This window comes from Pseudochaenichthys georgianus, chromosome 6, assembly GCF_902827115.2.
Source record: "Pseudochaenichthys georgianus chromosome 6, fPseGeo1.2, whole genome shotgun sequence".
Taxonomy (NCBI): domain Eukaryota; kingdom Metazoa; phylum Chordata; class Actinopteri; order Perciformes; family Channichthyidae; genus Pseudochaenichthys; species Pseudochaenichthys georgianus.
In genome coordinates, this window is record NC_047508.1 from 42,193,247 (window position 1) to 42,211,717 (window position 18,471).

The 18,471-nt window shown below is 42.1% G+C and overlaps 2 protein-coding genes across 3 annotated transcripts in view; one reads left to right on the forward strand and one right to left on the reverse strand.

The window, feature by feature from the left end:
• Positions 1-2,552, forward strand: part of cep41 (centrosomal protein 41) — a 12,188-nt gene extending 9,636 nt beyond the window's left edge. The window contains exon 11 of the mRNA XM_034084853.1: positions 1,437-2,552. Coding sequence (XP_033940744.1) covers positions 1,437-1,585 — 149 coding nt within the window. The 3' untranslated portion in view covers positions 1,586-2,552. The remainder of the gene's footprint in view (positions 1-1,436) is intronic.
• Positions 2,553-3,276: 724 nt separating this feature from the next.
• Positions 3,277-16,647, reverse strand: cpa5 (carboxypeptidase A5). Of its 2 annotated transcripts, XM_034084850.2 has the most exons (13): positions 16,384-16,647; positions 15,797-15,915; positions 15,067-15,263; positions 14,291-14,372; positions 13,689-13,823; positions 13,408-13,512; positions 12,899-13,000; positions 7,990-8,091; positions 7,778-7,888; positions 6,530-6,620; positions 4,600-4,799; positions 4,097-4,181; positions 3,277-3,590 (listed from the first exon to the last, which is right to left on the reverse strand). In XM_034084850.2, exons 3-13 carry the CDS (start codon positions 15,129-15,131, stop codon positions 3,403-3,405), a joined length of 1,266 nt encoding a protein of 421 aa, XP_033940741.1. In that variant the 5' UTR covers positions 15,132-15,263; positions 15,797-15,915; positions 16,384-16,647; the 3' UTR covers positions 3,277-3,402. The 2 variants fall into 2 exon arrangements, with proteins under 2 accessions (XP_033940741.1, XP_033940740.1); XM_034084849.2 differs by lacking the exon at positions 15,797-15,915.
• Between the last annotated feature and the right edge of the window lie 1,824 nt (positions 16,648-18,471).

An 18,471-nucleotide genomic window follows, 5' to 3' on the forward strand; every position in this document is an offset into this window, starting at 1 on the left:
TTAATGGAGCAACTTTTTCAAAACAGTTGTTCTCTATTGATCCAAATGTATCAAATAAACGTTGTTCCCTGTCGTTTGCACCAAGTTACTAGAACTTCAATATCATCGTGGTCCTTTTTTAACATCTTTATTATTATTATTACTACTATTATTATTTTAGTTTGTTTTTAACATGTTCAATACATTGACTAATAAAATGAAAATGTATTTCTGGAAATTAAGTGTTAAAAACTATCCTTTTGATCAGAAACTGTTGAAGCAATCAGAATCAGAAACAGGTTTGTTACCAGCAGGTACACGTACGAGGAATTTGACTTGATGTCGCGGTGCATACGTGCAAGATAACGTTACAAATATAGCAGTATTTACATAGAAATAGAATGGAATAAAAATAAATAAAAAGTTAAAAGTGGTAGATTTTTTGTAATTTAGATCCTTTATGTTTCCATTAACTCGATACAATGTTGTTGTCCGACAGATTGAAGTCATGAATGAAGTTTAAAAAGTGCAATCACGTTGTTATTTCTGCCGTCTCATCACTTCCGTGTGTCTCCCTCTGTGTCTCCCTGTGTGTCTCCCTGTGTCTCTCCGTGTCTCTCCCTGTGTCTCCCTGTGTCTCTCCGTGTCTCTCCCTGTGTCTCCCTGTCTCTCCGTGTCTCTCCCTGTGTCTCCCTGTGTCTCTCCGTGTCTCTCCCTGTGTCTCCCTGTGTGTCTCCCTGTGTGTCTCCCCGTGTGTCTCCCTGTGTGTCTCCCTGTGTCTCTCCCCGTGTGTCCCTGTGTCTCTCCCTGTGTGTCTCCCCGTGTGTCTCCTGTGTGTCTCCCTGTGTCTCTCTCCCTGTGTCTCCCCGTGTGTCTCCCTGTGTCTCTCCCTGTGTCTCTCCCTGTGTGTCTCCCCGTGTGTCTCCCCGTGTGTCTCCCTGTGTGTCTCCCCGTGTGTCTCCCCGTGTCTCTCCCTGTGTCTCTCCCCGTGTCTCCCCGTGTCTCTCCCCGTGTGTCTCCCTGTGTCTCCCTGTGTCTCTCCCCGTGTCTCCCCGTGTCTCTCCCCGTGTGTCTCCCTGTGTGTCTCCCCGTGTCTCCCCGTGTCTCTCCCTGTGTCTCTCCCCGTGTCTCCCCGTGTCTCTCCCCGTGTGTCTCCCTGTGTGTCTCCCCGTGTGTCTCCCTGTGTGTCTCCCTGTGTCTCTCCCTGTGTCTCTCCCTGTGTGTCTCTCCCTGTGTGTCTCCCCGTGTGTCTCCTGTGTGTCTCCCTGTGTCTCTCTCCCTGTGTCTCCCCGTGTGTCTCCCTGTGTCTCTCCCTGTGTCTCTCCCTGTGTGTCTCCCCGTGTGTCTCCCCGTGTGTCTCCCCGTGTCTCTCCCTGTGTCTCTCCCCGTGTCTCTCCCCGTGTGTCTCCCTGTGTCTCCCTGTGCGTCCCCGTGTGTCTCCCCGTGTCTCCCTGCAGGCCGGATGTCGAGCCGCGTGTCCTCCGGCAGCTCTCTCTCCAAAGCGTCGAGCGCTCGCAGCCGACAGAGTCCCCCCTCCTCCTCCTCCTCCTCCTCCGTGGCAGGGAGGGACAGCAGCCGGGCTCAGAGCAGCAGGCCCTGGAAATAACGCCCTCACCCACACAGAAATACATGAACAACATACCTCCGACTGAGAGTCCTTTTCTTTCATGGTTCGAGCTAAAGAGCTGTTTAGAAACACATCCCTACGATACGTTTTGGGAGAGGAGTTGACACGACACTGAAGTAGCGACCGGCATATTTAAAACTCTAATCAAGACATACAACAATATAATCTGCGTAATTTCATTTCAGCTGCACACATTTAAAAGTATTCTCCACGTTTTATGTTTCTTATAATATTTAATAAATGTTCTCATCGGTGAACCTAAAGCCGGACGGAGCTTGTTTGCACTCTAATCTATTGTCCGTGTAACACTGCTCTCCTTTAAACAACCTCCTGTTCAGATAGTGACTTGACTCTGTGGATAATCTGTCCTTCTTTTGACGTCCTTACCTCTAAAAAGGTCCCGTTGAACTTCAGCCGCGAGATAAATGTCTCGTTTGTTGCTGGAGAATCCTTGAATGTTATGAAACTAAAATCTGTGTTTGACACGAGATGTAATTTATATAAACGGAGCTCGATCCACTTTGTTAAATGAAGTAAAGATGTGCTGTATTGTTGTCCTTTTCTCAAGTAGCCTTTTGTGTTCAACTTGTTCATCCGCTAATGCTGTCACGTGATTGGTTGCCTTTGTGTGTGTGAAGTTGTGATCACGCTGACTGGTTAGCACACACACACTCATTGTAACAACATTGAAGGGAGGAGACCTCAGTGCCCACACATGCATTTGAGAAACAGTATTGATTGCTAACGTGTGGCCTTTTGTTTTGTGGTGACTTCTTGCATTTTGTTGTTGGCCTCTGAATACACTCACGCAATCTCTTGTTCAGTGCATTTCATGAAAATACCCTGCAGCCTGTGATTTCAGGCCGTCTTAACTCACATTAACAATCTTGACACTTGATTTTATTTGTTAATGAATGTCAAATAAAGTGTATCATTGGTTGCTGTATCAGTATTGTGTTCTTGTGTCAATAAGAAGGTTCTGGAATGTTGGGAAGACGACAAAGCTCAAGGGAGTATTTTGTTCAATTATGTCTAATGTTAAACGGGAGACTTATCTTATTCCCTAGATCAGTGTTTCTCAAACTTTTTCATACCAAGGACACTTAACCAATACAAAACACTCGCGGACCTAACTCCACAAATATCCAAAAACACATCGTTTTTACAAATCGCCTGAAAATGGTACAAACAAGTGGCAACATGAAGGTGTTTATCTGGGCTATATCATCAAAAGTGAAACTTAAGTTCGCTCCATTGCGGAGATATTCCCGCGAGAGTGCGGAAAACTTAAATTAATTAATTTATTTCAAATGTGAAATTTTACCAATATACTCACGGACCACTAGGGGGCGCTCACGGACCACCACTGGTCCGCGGACCACACTTTGAGAAGCACTGCCCTAGATAACAATATGAAACTCTAATTCAACTCTCAACTCTAGTTCACATATGATTTAAAACACATATGTAAATAAAATGTATTAACCTTTGAATAAGCCCAGTTACCGAAACGTTAATATAAATACAGTTGTAGGCCTCTTAGCTTTTGTTGCCATTGGCACAGGACGTACACAAGGAACAAAATGAGAAAGAAATATATATTTGGATCATGATAGTCTTAGCAATTACATAATGCAGACAAATATGTGCGTAAACATGTATTCAACCCATTAGCTTTAAATAAAAAAGAAATAGAAACTGCCATTTTTAAGTGTGCTCATTTATTCGTTTGTGACTTTAATTTGTCTAAAGACTCATGATTTCCACTTGCACACACACACACACACACACACACTTTAGTAGGGGTTCTTGTAGGTGTGTTCCATGATGGCCATCAGAGCCAGCCAGGTCTCAGCGGCGGTAGGGATGATCTGATTGGCTGGCAGGATGAAGCCGTAGCGACCGGTGTCCCTCAGCTCGAAGGTGTAGGAGTACTTGATGCCCTGGTCGTAGGTCCAGTCGATGGTGCCACCGCTGGCTTGGTCTACAGAAGAAGCAGGTATCATCACGGTGTTGTTTTATACAGTACAGGAAAGATGTATAACTATCAGCATCTAATTTGATTTTGTACAAAATGTCTTTCTCAACAGAACTAGAGTGGCGCTGGAGTCCTAAGACCTGACAATGAGTTAGCATGTCTGGTCCCATTGTCTGAAGATCTGACATACAAGCTGAAAAGATTTACACGTTTTTTGTTCGATGTCAAAAAATACGTATCATTGCTGATGTGTTTCGCCAACAACAACAACAACAACAACAACAGTGTTCCGAGCAGGTCCCGGCTTAATGTCATCCTTCACACTTCAGTGCCACTTGCTCCAGGAAGCTAACATTCAAACACCGTTGGCCATCGGGAGCAACTCAGGGTTCAGTGTCTTGCCCAAGGAAGCATCGACACGGGCTGGAATCGAACCCACTGACGACCGCACCGCATCGCAGCCACAGTAACAATACCAACGTGTCGAATTGAATATTTGTAGATTGACTTACAGATGGTGTTGATGATGCTGCCGTATCTGTAGCGAGTCCCGTACAAGGAGGCCAGGTCGGTGATAGCCTTCTTAGCCAGTGAGTGCTGTGGGAAGAGATGACTACCATCACATATTGATCATCTACAGTATTCATAGTTTCTCTTCTATCGTTTTCTTATAGAACACATTCATTTCTGGTTTTGGAATCATCAACAATACATGTGCAGTAACTAACGACTTGCTTACATGTTGTACTGCCTTGACCGTATTGTTCTTGTATTTGTATGGTAATGTATTTGTTTGTAAGCGTACTGTTCAATGTATCATAGGTCCAATTTATAGTCACTTTATATATTATATATTAAAAGTGTTTAGCTTGTATTGTCAAAATTATACTTATACTGTCTGTTATGTGAGATTGCACCATCAGGAATGCTTGGAATGTCAGTGTCCTCTGTGTCGTGACGATAAAGGAATCTATCTGAAGAGTTCTGGGTAAAGAAGTGAGAGAAGGATCTTTACCAGCTCGGTCTCGTCCTTGCATGGAGTCTTGCTGTAGCCGTAGGGGTACAGGAGCATCTGGGAGTAGGCGTGGATTGAGACGAAGGCCTTGAAGTTACCGTGGGACTTCACAAAGTCCACAATGGACTTGACCTCAGACTCAGAGTTAGCTTTGGGTCCACGGTAGGTCTCTGCGCAGGGGTTCCCGCTGGCACCAGCTCCTGCTCAGAGAAGAAAACTGAGTCAGAGAAACCACAGAAGAAGTGGATCCCATGAGCAGAGACGGCAAAAGTACACACATCCTTTACTCAAGTAGAAGTACAGATACTCATGTTAAAAAAATACTTTCTTAAAGTAGAAGTACTGACTAAACTTCTTTACTCAAGTCAAAGTAAAGAGGCTTTGAAGTGTACTTCAGTAAAAAGTACCCATAGCTAGCAGCTGCTTTAAAGAGTACCTGACCTCCCTTTATATCAATAGAACAATAATGTCATTGTTAGCTAATGAATGTTTCCATGGTGACCAACGGCAACATGACAACGTTTCCATTGGTCCCTCTTCTTTAGAGAAGACCAGGAAGTGATGGATACACAGATCGTGTTCCAACCAATAGGCACGCAATGACTCTAAAGAATAATGATCACGCACCAACACACATTCAGACTAAAGGAATCAGCTGTTTGGAAAATGAGAGAAGTAGAAAGTACAGGTATTTGAGTTCAACATGTAAGAAGTAGAAAGTACAGGTATTTGAGTTCAACATGTAAGAAGTAGAAAGTACAGGTATTTGAGTTCAACATGTAAGAAGTAGAAAGTACAGGCATTTGAGTTCAACATGTAAGAAGTAGAAAGTACAGGTATTTGAGTTCAACATGTAAGAAGTAGAAAGTACAGGTATTTGAGTTCAACATGTAAGAAGTAGAAAGTACAGGTACTTGGGTTCAACATGTGAGAAGTAGAAAGTTCAGGTATTTGAGTTCAACATGTAAGAAGTAGAAAGTTCAGGTATTTGAGTTCAACATGTAAGAAGTAGAAAGTACAGGTATTTGTGTTCAACATGTAAGAAGTAGAAAGTTCAGGTATTTGAGTTCAACATGTGAGAAGTAGAAAGTACAGGTATTTGGGTTCAAAATGTAAGAAGAAGAAAGTACAGGTATTTGGGTTCAACATGTAAGAAGTAGAAAGTACAGGTATTTGGGTTCAACATGTAAGAAGTAGAAAGTACAGGTATTTGGGTTCAACATGTGAGAAGTAGAAAGTACAGGTATTTGTGTTCAACATGTGAGAAGTAGAAAGTACAGGTATTTGGGTTCAAAATGTAAGAAGAAGAAAGTACAGGTATTTGGGTTCAACATGTGAGAAGTAGAAAGTACAGGTATTTGGGTTCAGAATGTAAGAAGTAGAAAGTACAGGTATTTGTGTTCAAAATGTAAGAAGTACAAGTAAAAAGTCATCAGAAAAATAAGTAGTGGAGTAAAGTACTGATACCAGAAACATGTACTTAATGTACAGTAACAAAGTATTTGTACTCCACTACTTCCCACCTCTGCCCATGAGCTATGAATACTTTGCTATCCCTTGACTCATTAGATATTAATATTCATGGAAAAGTACCAAAAGGTTAAACTTGTAATGCAGGGACTCTGCTACAACCGAACCACCTTAATGTGATATGTAATGTTATTTCATTAGTGTGAATGTTGGAAGGCCATTGTTGGCATCTCTGTGTAATCCAGAGTCCATTTTGTCCAGGAGTCACTCGTAAAAGATCATCCTGTAAATCTTTACCGCAATGTCATATTTGTTTTTTGGCAGCATCTGGTGGAAGTATTGAGCATTACGTTGGCGATTTCAATGCAAATCGCTAACATTATGAATGATATTGTCATTTATAATTTGAGGAAACAAACATTATTACATCTAGTTCAGCTTTAAGTGAGAGACAAGTTACCTCCGAAACCAGCATCCCAGTTCCTGTTGGGATCGACTCCAACGCAGCTGGAGCCGGGGTTGGGCTTCCTGGTCTTGCGCCACATACGGTTCTGGAAACATCAGAATAGTTCATCACAATATGTCACTTTTTAACTTTGGTTTATTTCTTACTTTGTTTCTGTTGTTGTAACTTTGCATGCACTCATCTTTCTTTGAGACGGACACTGTCAGCGTAAACTGATTTACACGACCCGTTTATATTGCAACCTGAACTTATCAATGTCTCAAATCCCACAGTGTGTGTGGAACTAAGAAGGCAAGGCAAAGCAATTCAAAGTGCTTTACAAAAATGAAAGACATTAAGTCTAATAATAAAGTAATACATAATAATACATTCGATCTTTCATTGCTAACAGCAATCCCAAAGTGCATATTATAAAATGGCCTTTAAAAACACTAATTTAAAAGCAAAGTTAATAAAACATGAATAAAAGTGTGAGAAGAACAAGTCTCTGCATTCATGTCTTGAAACTTGTTTGGGAAACTTATGCCATGCTCAAATTCACATACAAACTCTCTTAAAGGTGGGGTAGGTAAGTTTCAGAAACCATTTTTTGTTATATTCCATGGAATGCTCTTAACATCCCGATAGCAATGAATATCTGAAGTGCTTTGACAAAGAATCCATAAACAAATGTCATCTGGAGAAGCCGTAATACTGTAAAAAGTACAACCAATCGGATTGGATGGCCTACCTGCCTGTCAGCCTTCCATCGGGGCACAAACTTACCTCGTGCCCTCATTGGTCATGTGCGCGTTCGTGTGTGTTGGAGGAGGGGCTCTGTAAGGAAGTAGCAGATTTTCTCCGGTTGTGTATTTTCAAATTCTAGCGATCTCGAGCCGGTTTCTCAAACTTACCTACCCCTAAGTCTAATAATAAAGTAATAAATAATAATAAATTCTATTTTTAAAGCACCTTTCATTGCTAACAGCAATCCCAAAGTGCATATTATAAAATGGCCTTTAAAAACGCTAATTTAAAAGCAAAGTTAATAAAACATGAATAAGAGAAGAACAAGTCTCTGCATTCATGTCTTGATAAATGTTTGGGAAACTTATGCCGTCCTCAAATTCACATACAAACTCTCTTAATGTCATTGGGTCAGAAACAAGATCGAGAAACGCTGCATAAGCCTTTTAGAAGTCCCACAAAAACATTTTACGGCAGTTGAATATGAGTGACATATTCTAGCTTTGTGAGACTCACGCTGGTGTGGGAGAAGTAGTAGCCATCGGGGTTGGTCACGATCTCCAGGTAGATGTCCATCTTGTTGAGGATGGCGGTGAGCGCGGGGTCACGTCGGTAATCATCCACGATCTACTCGCAGACAGGTGGAGAATACGTCTTTCAGTGAGCAGCCGGTTTGTGGGCCTCAGCTGAAGACGGACTGAAAGCAATGTGGACATTTTTTAAATCACCTTTTTGGCGAACCAGGTGCCGCTGGCCTGAGTGACCCACTCTCTGGAGTGGATGCCAGTATCGATCCAGATGGCGGGACGGTTGGTTCCTCCGGTGCTGAACTAAGACACGAGAAGGAGGAGCAGTTGAACACACACTGAGCGAACATACTTTCAATTACTGTTATATCTTTTTATATTAAAGGTCACCTAGTACGCCAAATCCACTTTGTCCTGTCTCTCCTACATCAACATGTGTCCCCTCTTCTTCATGTCTCTTCTACATCAACATGTGTCCCCTCTTCTTCATGTCTCTTCTACATCAACATGTGTCCCCTCTTCTTCATGTCTCTTCTACATCAACATGTGTCCCCTCTTCTTCATGTCTCTTCTACATCAACATGTGTCCCCTCTTCTCCATGTCTCTTCTACATCAACATGTGTCCCCTCTTCTTCATGTCTCTTCTACATCAACATGTGTCCCCTCTTCTCCATGTCTCTTCTACATCTACATGTGTCCCCTCTTCTTCATGTCTCTTCTACATCTACATGTGTCCCCTCTTCTTCATGTCTCTTCTACATCAACATGTGTCCCCTCTTCTTCATGTCTCTTCTACATCAACATGTGTCCCCTCTTCTTCATGTCTCTTCTACATCAACATGTGTCCCCTCTTCTCCATGTCTCTTCTACATCAACATGTGTCCCCTCTTCTTCATGGCTCTTCTACATCAACATGTGTCCCCTCTTCTTCATTTCTCTTCTACATCAACATGTGTCCCCTCTTCCTCATGTCTCTTCTACATCAACATGTGTCCCCTCTTCTTCATGTCTCCTCTTCATCAACATGTGTCCCCTCTTCTTCATGGCTCTTCTACATCAACATGTGTCCCCTCTTCTTCATGTCTCTTCTACATCAACATGTGTCCCCTCTTCTTCATGTCTCTTCTACATCAACATGTGTCCCCTCTTCTCCATGTCTCTTCTACATCAACATGTGTCCCCTCTTCTTCATGTCTCTTCTACATCAACATGTGTCCCCTCTTCTCCATGTCTCTTCTACATCAACATGTGTCCCCTCTTCTTCATGTCTCTTCTACATCAACATGTGTCCCCTCTTCTTCACGTCTCTTCTACACCAACATGTGTCCCCTCTTCTCCATGTCTCTTCTACATCAACATGTGTCCCCTCTTCTTCATGTATCTTCTACATCAACATGTGTCCCCTCTTCTTCATGTCTCTTCTACATCAACATGTGTCCCCTCTTCTTCATGTCTCTTCTACATCAACACGTGTCCCCTCTTCTCCATGTCTCTTCTACATCAACACGTGTCCCCTCTTCTTCATGTCTCTTCTACATCAACACGTGTCCCCTCTTCTTCATGTCTCTTCTACATCAACATGTGTCCCCTCTTCTTCATGTCTCTTCTACATCAACATGTGTCCCCTCTTCTTCATGTCTCTTCTACATCAACATGTGTCCCCTCTTCTCCATGTCTCTTCTACATCTACATGTGTCCCCTCTTCTCCATGTCTCTTCTACATCAACATGTGTCCCCTCTTCTCCATGTCTCTTCTACATCAACATGTGTCCCCTCTTCTCCATGTCTCTTCTACATCAACATGTGTCCCCTCTTCTCCATGTCTCTTCTACATCAACATGTGTCCCCTCTTCTTCATGTCTCTTCTACATCCACATGTGTCCCCTCTTCTTCATGTCTCTTCTACATCAACATGTGTCCCCTCTTCCTCATGTCTCTTCTACATCAACATGTATCCCCTCTTCTTCATGTCTCCTCTTCATCAACATGTGTCCCCTCTTCTTCATGTCTCCTCTTCATCAACATGTGTCCCCTCTTCTCCATGTCTCTTCTACATCAACATGTGTCCCCTCTTCTCCATGTCTCTTCTACATCAACATGTGTCCCCTCTTCTTCATGTCTCTTCTACATCAACTTGTGTCCCCTCTGTGGAAAGAGACTCTGAAAGATTCAGGAACAAAGATTCTCTCTCTTTTTGATCCATTTCTATAAAAACCTGTCTGAAAATGAGCTGATCAGATTTTGGCCACTTTATGATGTCATAACGATGTGTTGTCTTGTGTAACCATTAGCCAATCAGTAACCAAGGTAACCCCCCCCCCCCCACCTTATCACCTGAATCTCCTCCTAGAGCACCAATAGACGCGTTCACACCGGAGTACTTTTACCCGTAATTTTCCCGTTTAGTTCCGATAGTGCCTGGAATTTTGCGTTCACACAAAAAAGAGTACTTAGTTCCAAGAACTGTTACCCCTATCTTTAGTCCCTGCTAGAGAGGTGGGACTCTCCTGGGGAGAAAAAAGTACCAATTTCGATTGGCTGGGCGAATTGCAAACCACGCCCCGTAAAACTCTGAAAAGTGTTGTGAAGCCGCCATTGTATTAGCTAGCATTAGCATTATTAGCATTAGCCCCGCGCACCAACGCAGAGAGACTAACTTATGGCAACACAAAATAAAACATGTGAGCGGTGGAGATGAGGAGGTGTCGGCGTTCTGGCGATTTACTCGGAAGGCTTCAGTAGAAGCTGCTGGAACTCCCAGCAGCTTCTACTGAAGCCTTCCCCAACTCCGGGGACTTCCGGCCGGAGACTTTGGGCGGCAGTATACGCCGTGAAGTGGTTTGCGGCCTGCCAGTAAACCCAAAGCAGAAGAAGATGAAGTGACGTCAGCGGCTTCATTTGCGTAATCTTCCCTCAGGGACTTTTTCTGGTGTGAACACGATGTGTGGTTAAGAGCTGTGCACTAACGGCCCCTACACACGGCAGCGTGCGTTGCCGCTTCAACGCTTCTGCCCATTCACTTTGAATGGGGTGACGTCACGATTCGCCGAACTGCATCGTGGGAGCAAAGCGTAGCTTCTCTCGCGGTGCTCGCTGCAAAAGTAGAGCAAGTTCTACTTTTGACGCCTCGGCGGAGGCGTCAGCCAATCAAATAATATGCCAGTACAAGCTCTAGCCCAGGGGTGCCCAACCTTTTTTGAACCGAGAGCTACTTTTAAAGTTGCCAGTCTGCCGAGATCTACCAGTCCAAATAGAGAGGCGTAGCCATTACTGACAGCCTACTGCCAGGTAAATACACACTACTTGTATAAAACTGACCTTTAATACTCCATAAAATACTGCAGATCCTTTATCTTTCCTCTTTCTAATCTACACACAAGTATTTAACTGAAGTTACACAACAGTGTTGTTGATACAGAGTTGGAGTTTATCCACACCTCACATACTACAGTGGGTAATGTTTTCAAGAAACATTGAACAGTGCTGCCACATATGACACAGGGAAAAAAGAAAAGACGCTGAACCCTTTCTTTGCCATTATATAAAAATAGTGTTGCTACAAAAGTATAAATTAGGCTTACTAATAAGACAACTCAGATCTGAAGCTACTCAGGAATCTGCTGCCAACGTGCAATACAAAAGACAACATTAATAGAATCAAATTCTTTTTTGTTGCATTTTAGTCGAGTATGAAAATAAATGCCTTTAAAATAGGATGCAAGCAACACTAGCTTCTTAACCTGAATTGATAATAGACTATAATCAATTTAAGTTTGCATTCTTATACCATTTTGTACAATAATTATAATGACTAAGTTCAAACAAACTAAAACTTACAGCTGATTAATAACGGTATCTAACTTGAGTTTTTATTACATCAAAAACCTGTTGAAATGCTACTGTTATTGTTGTTGTTTACTGTCCCCAAAAGCGCGTCGGCAGCGATGGTCGGCAGCCTCCAGGAATGCTTCTTTCACAACTTCGCCGTCTTTGAAAGACTTCATGTGTTTCGCAAGAACGTGACTGACACGATAAGATGCTCTGGCAGCAGCATTGCTCTTGTTGTTGGGCCTGGTGAAAATGGACTGCTGTGCATTTAGCTGTCCTTTCAGGCCCCTCCCCTTTAGCTGTCCTCTCAGGCCCCTCCCCTTTTGGAGCGTAGGGCAGAATTAGGAGGGAATTCCGTCTCGTAGTGTTTGTGCACTGTTTTGAAAAGCCGCTCCTAAATTACCCTTCTTCGATAAAGCCACGCTCACATTGCAGACGAGACAGATGGACATTGAAATGGAATAGATACAAAAATGATCATCCTCCCACTCGGAGTGAAAATTATATATTTTGGGCTCTTTTGCTTCTGCCGTAATTGCGGTCTTGTGTGTGTGCGGACTGTCACTCCTGTTGCCACGGACAACGTCAGCAAAATACTGCCCACTGCCCACAAGCCACGCCCAACACATGGGGTCACGCCGGCCAATCACAAAGCTTTGATGCGTTCAAGTGCATTATTCTGGCACGGGAAGATTATGTTACAGGACATTAACGATAAAACTGAATATTGTTGTTCTATTTTTAGACACATCTCGCGATCGACTGGTTGAGCACCCCTGCTCTAGCCAATCAAACCGCGTGCTTGTGTGTCTGGGGCGGGAGATTCCTGTGATTGGTTGTTGGTCGAGTTTCAGCCCTCCCCGCCGGCAAGCGCCAACGCACGCCGCCGTGTGTAGGGGCCGTAAGTACAGCAAAGTACTTGGTGTGAAAGCGGCTATTGTGTTCTTTCATCAGCATTTTGGAAACAGAGCTGAAATAGAGGGGATTATGGGTAATGCTGCAATGATCTGTTTGGTATTTGGAGCCACTTCAGATGTTCAGAGACATGTTCTGTATATATCTGAGACCTGTAATATATTGATGAAAATCAGTATAATAGGGGACCTTTATATAGGAGGTTTCCACAATGTCTAGTCAAAAGAAACAATCTTAATTTCCTAATGAAAGTTCTCAAACGATCTTCTGTCCTTCATTCAGAGTAACGTTATGTTTGAGTTGTGCTTGTTCAGCATATGAAAAAGAGTCTTCTTTGCTGCAAAGGATCCAGTTTGTTGTATTTACCTTGAGCACATTCAGGTCACGACCCTCGTAGCTCTTGCCGATCACAATCTTGCTGACCAATTTGGGATTCTCAGCCACCAGCATGTCCTGGAAACTGTAGATCTACAACAAATCATGATATTTAGAGATAGCAAGTTGTTGACATGGATTAGGGTTATTTTGAGTTGCAGCTTAATTATATAGTTTGAAGTCGAATGCTTTTCTGATGATAACTTTCTACAAGCCACCCGGTCCTTTAATAACCAGAATGAGAACTTGGTCCCAATGTATTCGGTTGATGACTGCTTTTCAGTTGGCATTTGTTAAATATGTTCTGCATGTGGAGAGTGTCTTAACGCCCACCCAAGAGAAGAAGTGTGTTCTTCTCGGGGACTTCAGAATTGCTTCTCTTTTCTTAAATGTTGGTCCGACCGGGACATTAACCACACACTGAGCTTCTTCTTCAAGTTTAAAGGGATAGCTATGAGTATCAGCGAATTCCATTAGACTCCGTGAGTTGGTGCACTTACCTCGTCGATGGGGTGGTACCTGGCATAGTCGTAGCTGTCAGCGTTTTTAGGCTTAGGAACACGAGCAGCAGACACCATCCCCTTCCGCTCCTCATCCAGCATCGCCTGCAGAAAAACGTCGGTTAACATTCATTTTAACATAATATATGTTTCTGTCCGACTGAACTTTGGCCGAAAAATCAGCTTCAAACTTCTTAAAAACTCAAAAACCAAGTGCAGTAGATTGATTTCTGTTCATGTTCACTGGATTGATATGTCAAGCTGTGTTGGAGGCCTCTTACCTGAAGGTCTCCGATCATGATGGAGTAATCGATGGCGTTACTCTCCAGGTGAATTTTGACGGACTGCAGGGTGTGGTGGGGAACTCTAACATCCACAGGGGTTCTAACATCTGTCACTCCCCTCCAGAAATCCAGCTAAAAAGAAACATATAGCACACAACTTTTATCTTAGGGTCAGGTTCTTTATTTGTACCCGTAAGTAGATTTGGTTTACAGATAAAAGGACAAGGCATCCATCCTGACACACTCTAAAGACAGACACATCCCTAATAAAAGAAAAGTAAGAAAAGTATACCCTGCTCCGTCAAATCTCAAAATATTTCAAAACATTTCAAAAGAAAAGCACGTTTACAAACATGGACATTCAAAATTCATAAATAAATAAATAGGCATCTGCTCCTATGATTGGTTGATTTGTGCAAAGCTGCTGGGATAAAACGTTTTTTATACCGCTTCGTTCGACTTTGGGACGACTAACCTCAGGCCCGAAGGAAGAAGCTTACATTCTGAGTTGGAATTGGGTTAGGGTTGATGAAGCTTTTGACTTTCATTATTTACAAGCTATTTTATTTAGAAGTAATTATCAGAGCATGATGAATTACCTCAAACTCGTGGTTGCCCTCCAGGTCGTTGATAAGAGCCAGCTGGTCTTCATTCTTGGCATACATGCGAAGAACCTGATGCCTGCAGAAAGAGAAGCAGCATGTTTTACATCTGTTGACTCAAGAGAACTTCACAATCAGCTAGAAGTTGGCACATATACTGTAGGAGGAAATCGCATTTCCTAATAACCGACGCTCAAAAAGCACACCACTGGGCCTGGAGACATTTAAAAATTAAATAAAAGCGATTGTTATAAAGTGAGAACATTTGGATTATTTCACATTTCTGCACACATCTAAAAATCTCTTACAGCCTACAACTCAGTGAGAGGAATGTAATAAAGTATATTTAAAGTATTGAGTACTATTTTGAGGTACTTTAACCGAGTATTTTTATTGTAAGCAACTTTAAACTTCTACTCCACTAGATGTTGGAAGCCAATATTGTAATTTTTAATCCACCACATTTATCTGAGATTCAGATTAAAAAAAATACAAATCATCTAATAATTAAACATTTTATTATAGATTAATATATCCAGCAGTAGTATACAAAGTAAAATAAGCTCTTCCTTTACCAGCTGGGATGAACACAATCAGGTCATTTAATGTTATTCTGAAATGGGCCATTCTGCATAACGAGTACTTTTACTTGTGGTACCTAAGTATATTTTGATGCTTTAGTAAAATAAGTTTTTGAATGCAGGACTTTGACTTTTTATAGTATTTTTACAATATTGCTAATTTTGCTTTTTCCGTTATATACCCACACTTACCCCTCAAAAGTTTCCTTGCCGAAAACGGCCACGAACAGCACGGTAAGTGCGAGCAGCCCCCTCATATTGACTGACTGAACCTGCCGGGGTCCGATCGTGGCTTTTATATCTGAATGTGTCGGGTTACGTGTCCAAAACCACAACCTTGCTTAAGGTGATGGAGGTGTGGCAGCGGCTGGAGCCTTTCCCACGTCAGCCTGGAGAAACCAGAGCAAAAGTTACACCATGCAAGTTGTAACTTATCTGGACTTGTGATCAGTTTACTAAGAGATGCTTCTATTTGTTGTGTCCCCTTTTTTACAATTACACATCAAGGTATTGCATTGTTCAAAATGTCAACTAGAATATATACACTTTTTTTTTTTTTTTTAAGTTGTTTGCTGTATCGACTTAGTGTTGCAGCACACGATAAAACAATATCATTATCATGTACATTTGCTTTAAATAAAACTTTATCTCATAGCACCAGACATTATTTGTTGCATTGTATGTTATCAAAGATGTAATGGTTTCCTTTCAATGTTTTCATATAGAAATGTCTTCATAAATACCTGTTTTAGTGTTTTTGAGAGTCTAGATCATTTTGCTAAATATAGTTCATGGTTTAAGGATTATTTGTAGTGTGTTTTTTCGGAACAACATGACCTTGACAATATGGCTTATCTCAAAGCTAAGCTTGTAACTCTTATCTGTTGTTATTGTGTGAATAAACACCGTTTTTTAGACACACCCATGGAAACGATACGATGAAAGAGTCGTCGTCTTGTCTAAGTTCAGTTTTCAGCTGTAGATGCAGTCTCATTGCTCAAAAGGAAGCAGCAGCGGTGTGTTTCAGCTTCCTCTTTGTGACTGTGGGTGCAACACTGAAATCAACAAGCAGTTTCTAACGAGCAGAATTTAAACCAGCTGTTGGGCTACATGTCCTGTGTACTGCACGTTTTAGCAGTAAAACACGTTCAGACATGAGACAACTTGATGTCAGAGTGCTAGAATTCACATCTGGTGCATTCACATGCATGGTTTCCTTTAAAAAATGAGATATTCAACCAAAAATGTGATGAATAAAAAGAAAAGCTCCATCAAAGTAACGATAACTGATAAAAACATGCCAGATTTTTCCTTCTACTGCTTAAAAAGTAACATGTGTTGTAGGTAAAGTAAGCTTCAATGTTTTGACATTCACCAATGGACACCAGATAACACTTTTAAAAGACACTGAAATCCATTTAATTTCTTCTATGAATACCTTCTTATGTCTGTATCACAAAATAATTATCGCACACTTTCAGATGTTAAAAGTTATTTGACATTACTCACTTATCCGACATCTATCCCCCGCCCAGAATCTATGAGTTTATGTTCTGCAACCCAGCTGATAAGGACTGCAGTGGAAAAGTAAAGAGACAGAAGCGAGACAGAGTCAGGTGTGGAAAACACCTGCCGAAGGGTTTCTGATTCACAGAGAAGCAGACAGCATGTCCGCCAGCTTCCATGTGCCCTGCCGAAGTGTCCTTGAGCAAAACTCTTAGATCCTATCTGCGCAGTGTAGGCATCCCTAAAGGCATCATCTAAACGCATAGAACACAGAAGTGTCTGTATTGTTGTTTCTGTCACAGTGAAACAGCATTTTGATAATATTACACTTCCTTATTCTGATGTATTTGTGTCTGATGAAACAAGTGGTCAAGATGTATTGCTCTACAACACGTGTCAAACTCAAGGTCCGGGGGCCAAATCAGGCCCTTGGTGGATTTAATTTCGGCCCGCAGGATAATTTCTAATTCCTATTAGATCTGGCCCGCCGGTATATTGCACGCACACCTTCACTCCATCCTGAGGGTCTCCTCCGCTCAGAGCCTGAGCCCAAACATTGATGACCTTGCAACCAAGATGAGATGCGAAGTATCTGAGCTAGCATCACAGAGCAGCACACTGAGTTCAATGGATGTTTCCTTCTGCACTTTCTCTCTCACGACAACAGGGCATGTTTGGTTTGTTCTTTGAGGGAAATAGTTTTGTTGAAGCTGTTGTTGGCCTGTGGGAAAATGTAATCATAAGAAATGACTCTGGAAAAGCTGCAGTTAGAGCCATAAGAAATGAATGCAGCTGATTATTTCATGTTTAATGTGGTTTTTATAGGCAATAGTTTAAGCTTAGTTAGTTCCAGGTTTAATATGTGCAATAAGTTCATTTCAATAAGTTCTGCAATAAACATTGAACCAGTCCGGCCCTCGACTATTACCCATTTTTGAATTTTGGCCCTCCGTGTGTTTCAGTTTGACCCCCCTGCTCCAGAGCCATAGAGCAGGGCAGGGCCATCTCTATGGCTCTGCCCTGCTCTACAACCTCTTGTTACAGACATAACATAAAACATTTGAGCAGATATATAGCAGTTGTATTTGAAGCCATGAGTTACATTTCTGTTTCCAATAAAACCATATGTTTAATTGAAGATGATTTGGCAAAAATATATATAATAAACAGTTGTTGTAAACATTGTCCAACTTGAAAGTTAACACAGTTATGCTTTAAACATAACAAGTATACATAACTTGTACACATTAAAAAATACAAATGATAGATAATGTAATGACTATTTGAAAGGTCTTGGATTATGTTTTTGTCTGCAGGGAATACATCTGCAAGGTTTTCAACACTGCTATATTACTTACTGAAATTAAAACTGACATCAAGACCGATATCAAAAACCATGTGTTTGCTGTAAGAAGCAAACTAGGTACTATAATAAGAGCAAAAACACTATGAAGTGTCATTAACGCCCATTTGTTTGAGTCTGCTACCTTTGTCAGTTATGACAAAATGACAAAGCTCTAGATATGTTGTACAACAGCTGTCTGAGAGTTTATATTCTGTATTACAGATGTCCATACCACACTGAATAGACCACACGTTAAGGCCCTGACACACCAACCCGATTTTGGGAGTCAGAGGCCGTCAGAGGCTGTCGGGCATTCGCGGCGCCGTAGTCAGGTTGGTGTGTCCCGCACCGTCGACCGTGACACGCCTTATTTGGACTGCCTGACCCGATGCATGGCCGATTCAACATGTTGAATCGGCCATGCATCGGGTCTGGCAGTCGGACCAAATAATCACTCTGATTGGCTGTTCAGCTAGCAAATCAGTGCATGAGAAGCGAAGCGGAAGTGAGGGACGTAAACAAACGATTTAAGAAGGCACACACAGACTGCTATTCATTTTCATCTCATCATGGCGATCTGGAATGATGCAAACGAAGACCTGCTCATCACCTTGATCCAGGAGAGGCCAGCTCTGTATGATATTACGGAGAAAAGATACTCTTCTTCTTCTCTGTCTTCCGGTTGTTGCCTCTTTTGAATGACGAATACACACTACCGCCGCCTGCTGGTAAGGAGAGTTATTGCC

Bases quoted from the DNA above. Each gene is read 5' to 3' on its own strand.
- cpa5 (XM_034084849.2), bottom strand. From the start codon at position 15,131: ATGAGGGGGCTGCTCGCACTTACCGTGCTGTTCGTGGCCGTTTTCGGC. The intron at 13,513-13,688 runs GTAAGAGGCCTC...GTTTTTCTGCAG, and splicing joins TCATGATCGGAGACCTTCAG to GCGATGCTGGATGAGGAGCG. The intron at 3,591-4,096 runs GTAAGTCAATCT...CTTCTTCTGTAG, and splicing joins CAGCATCATCAACACCATCT to ACCAAGCCAGCGGTGGCACC.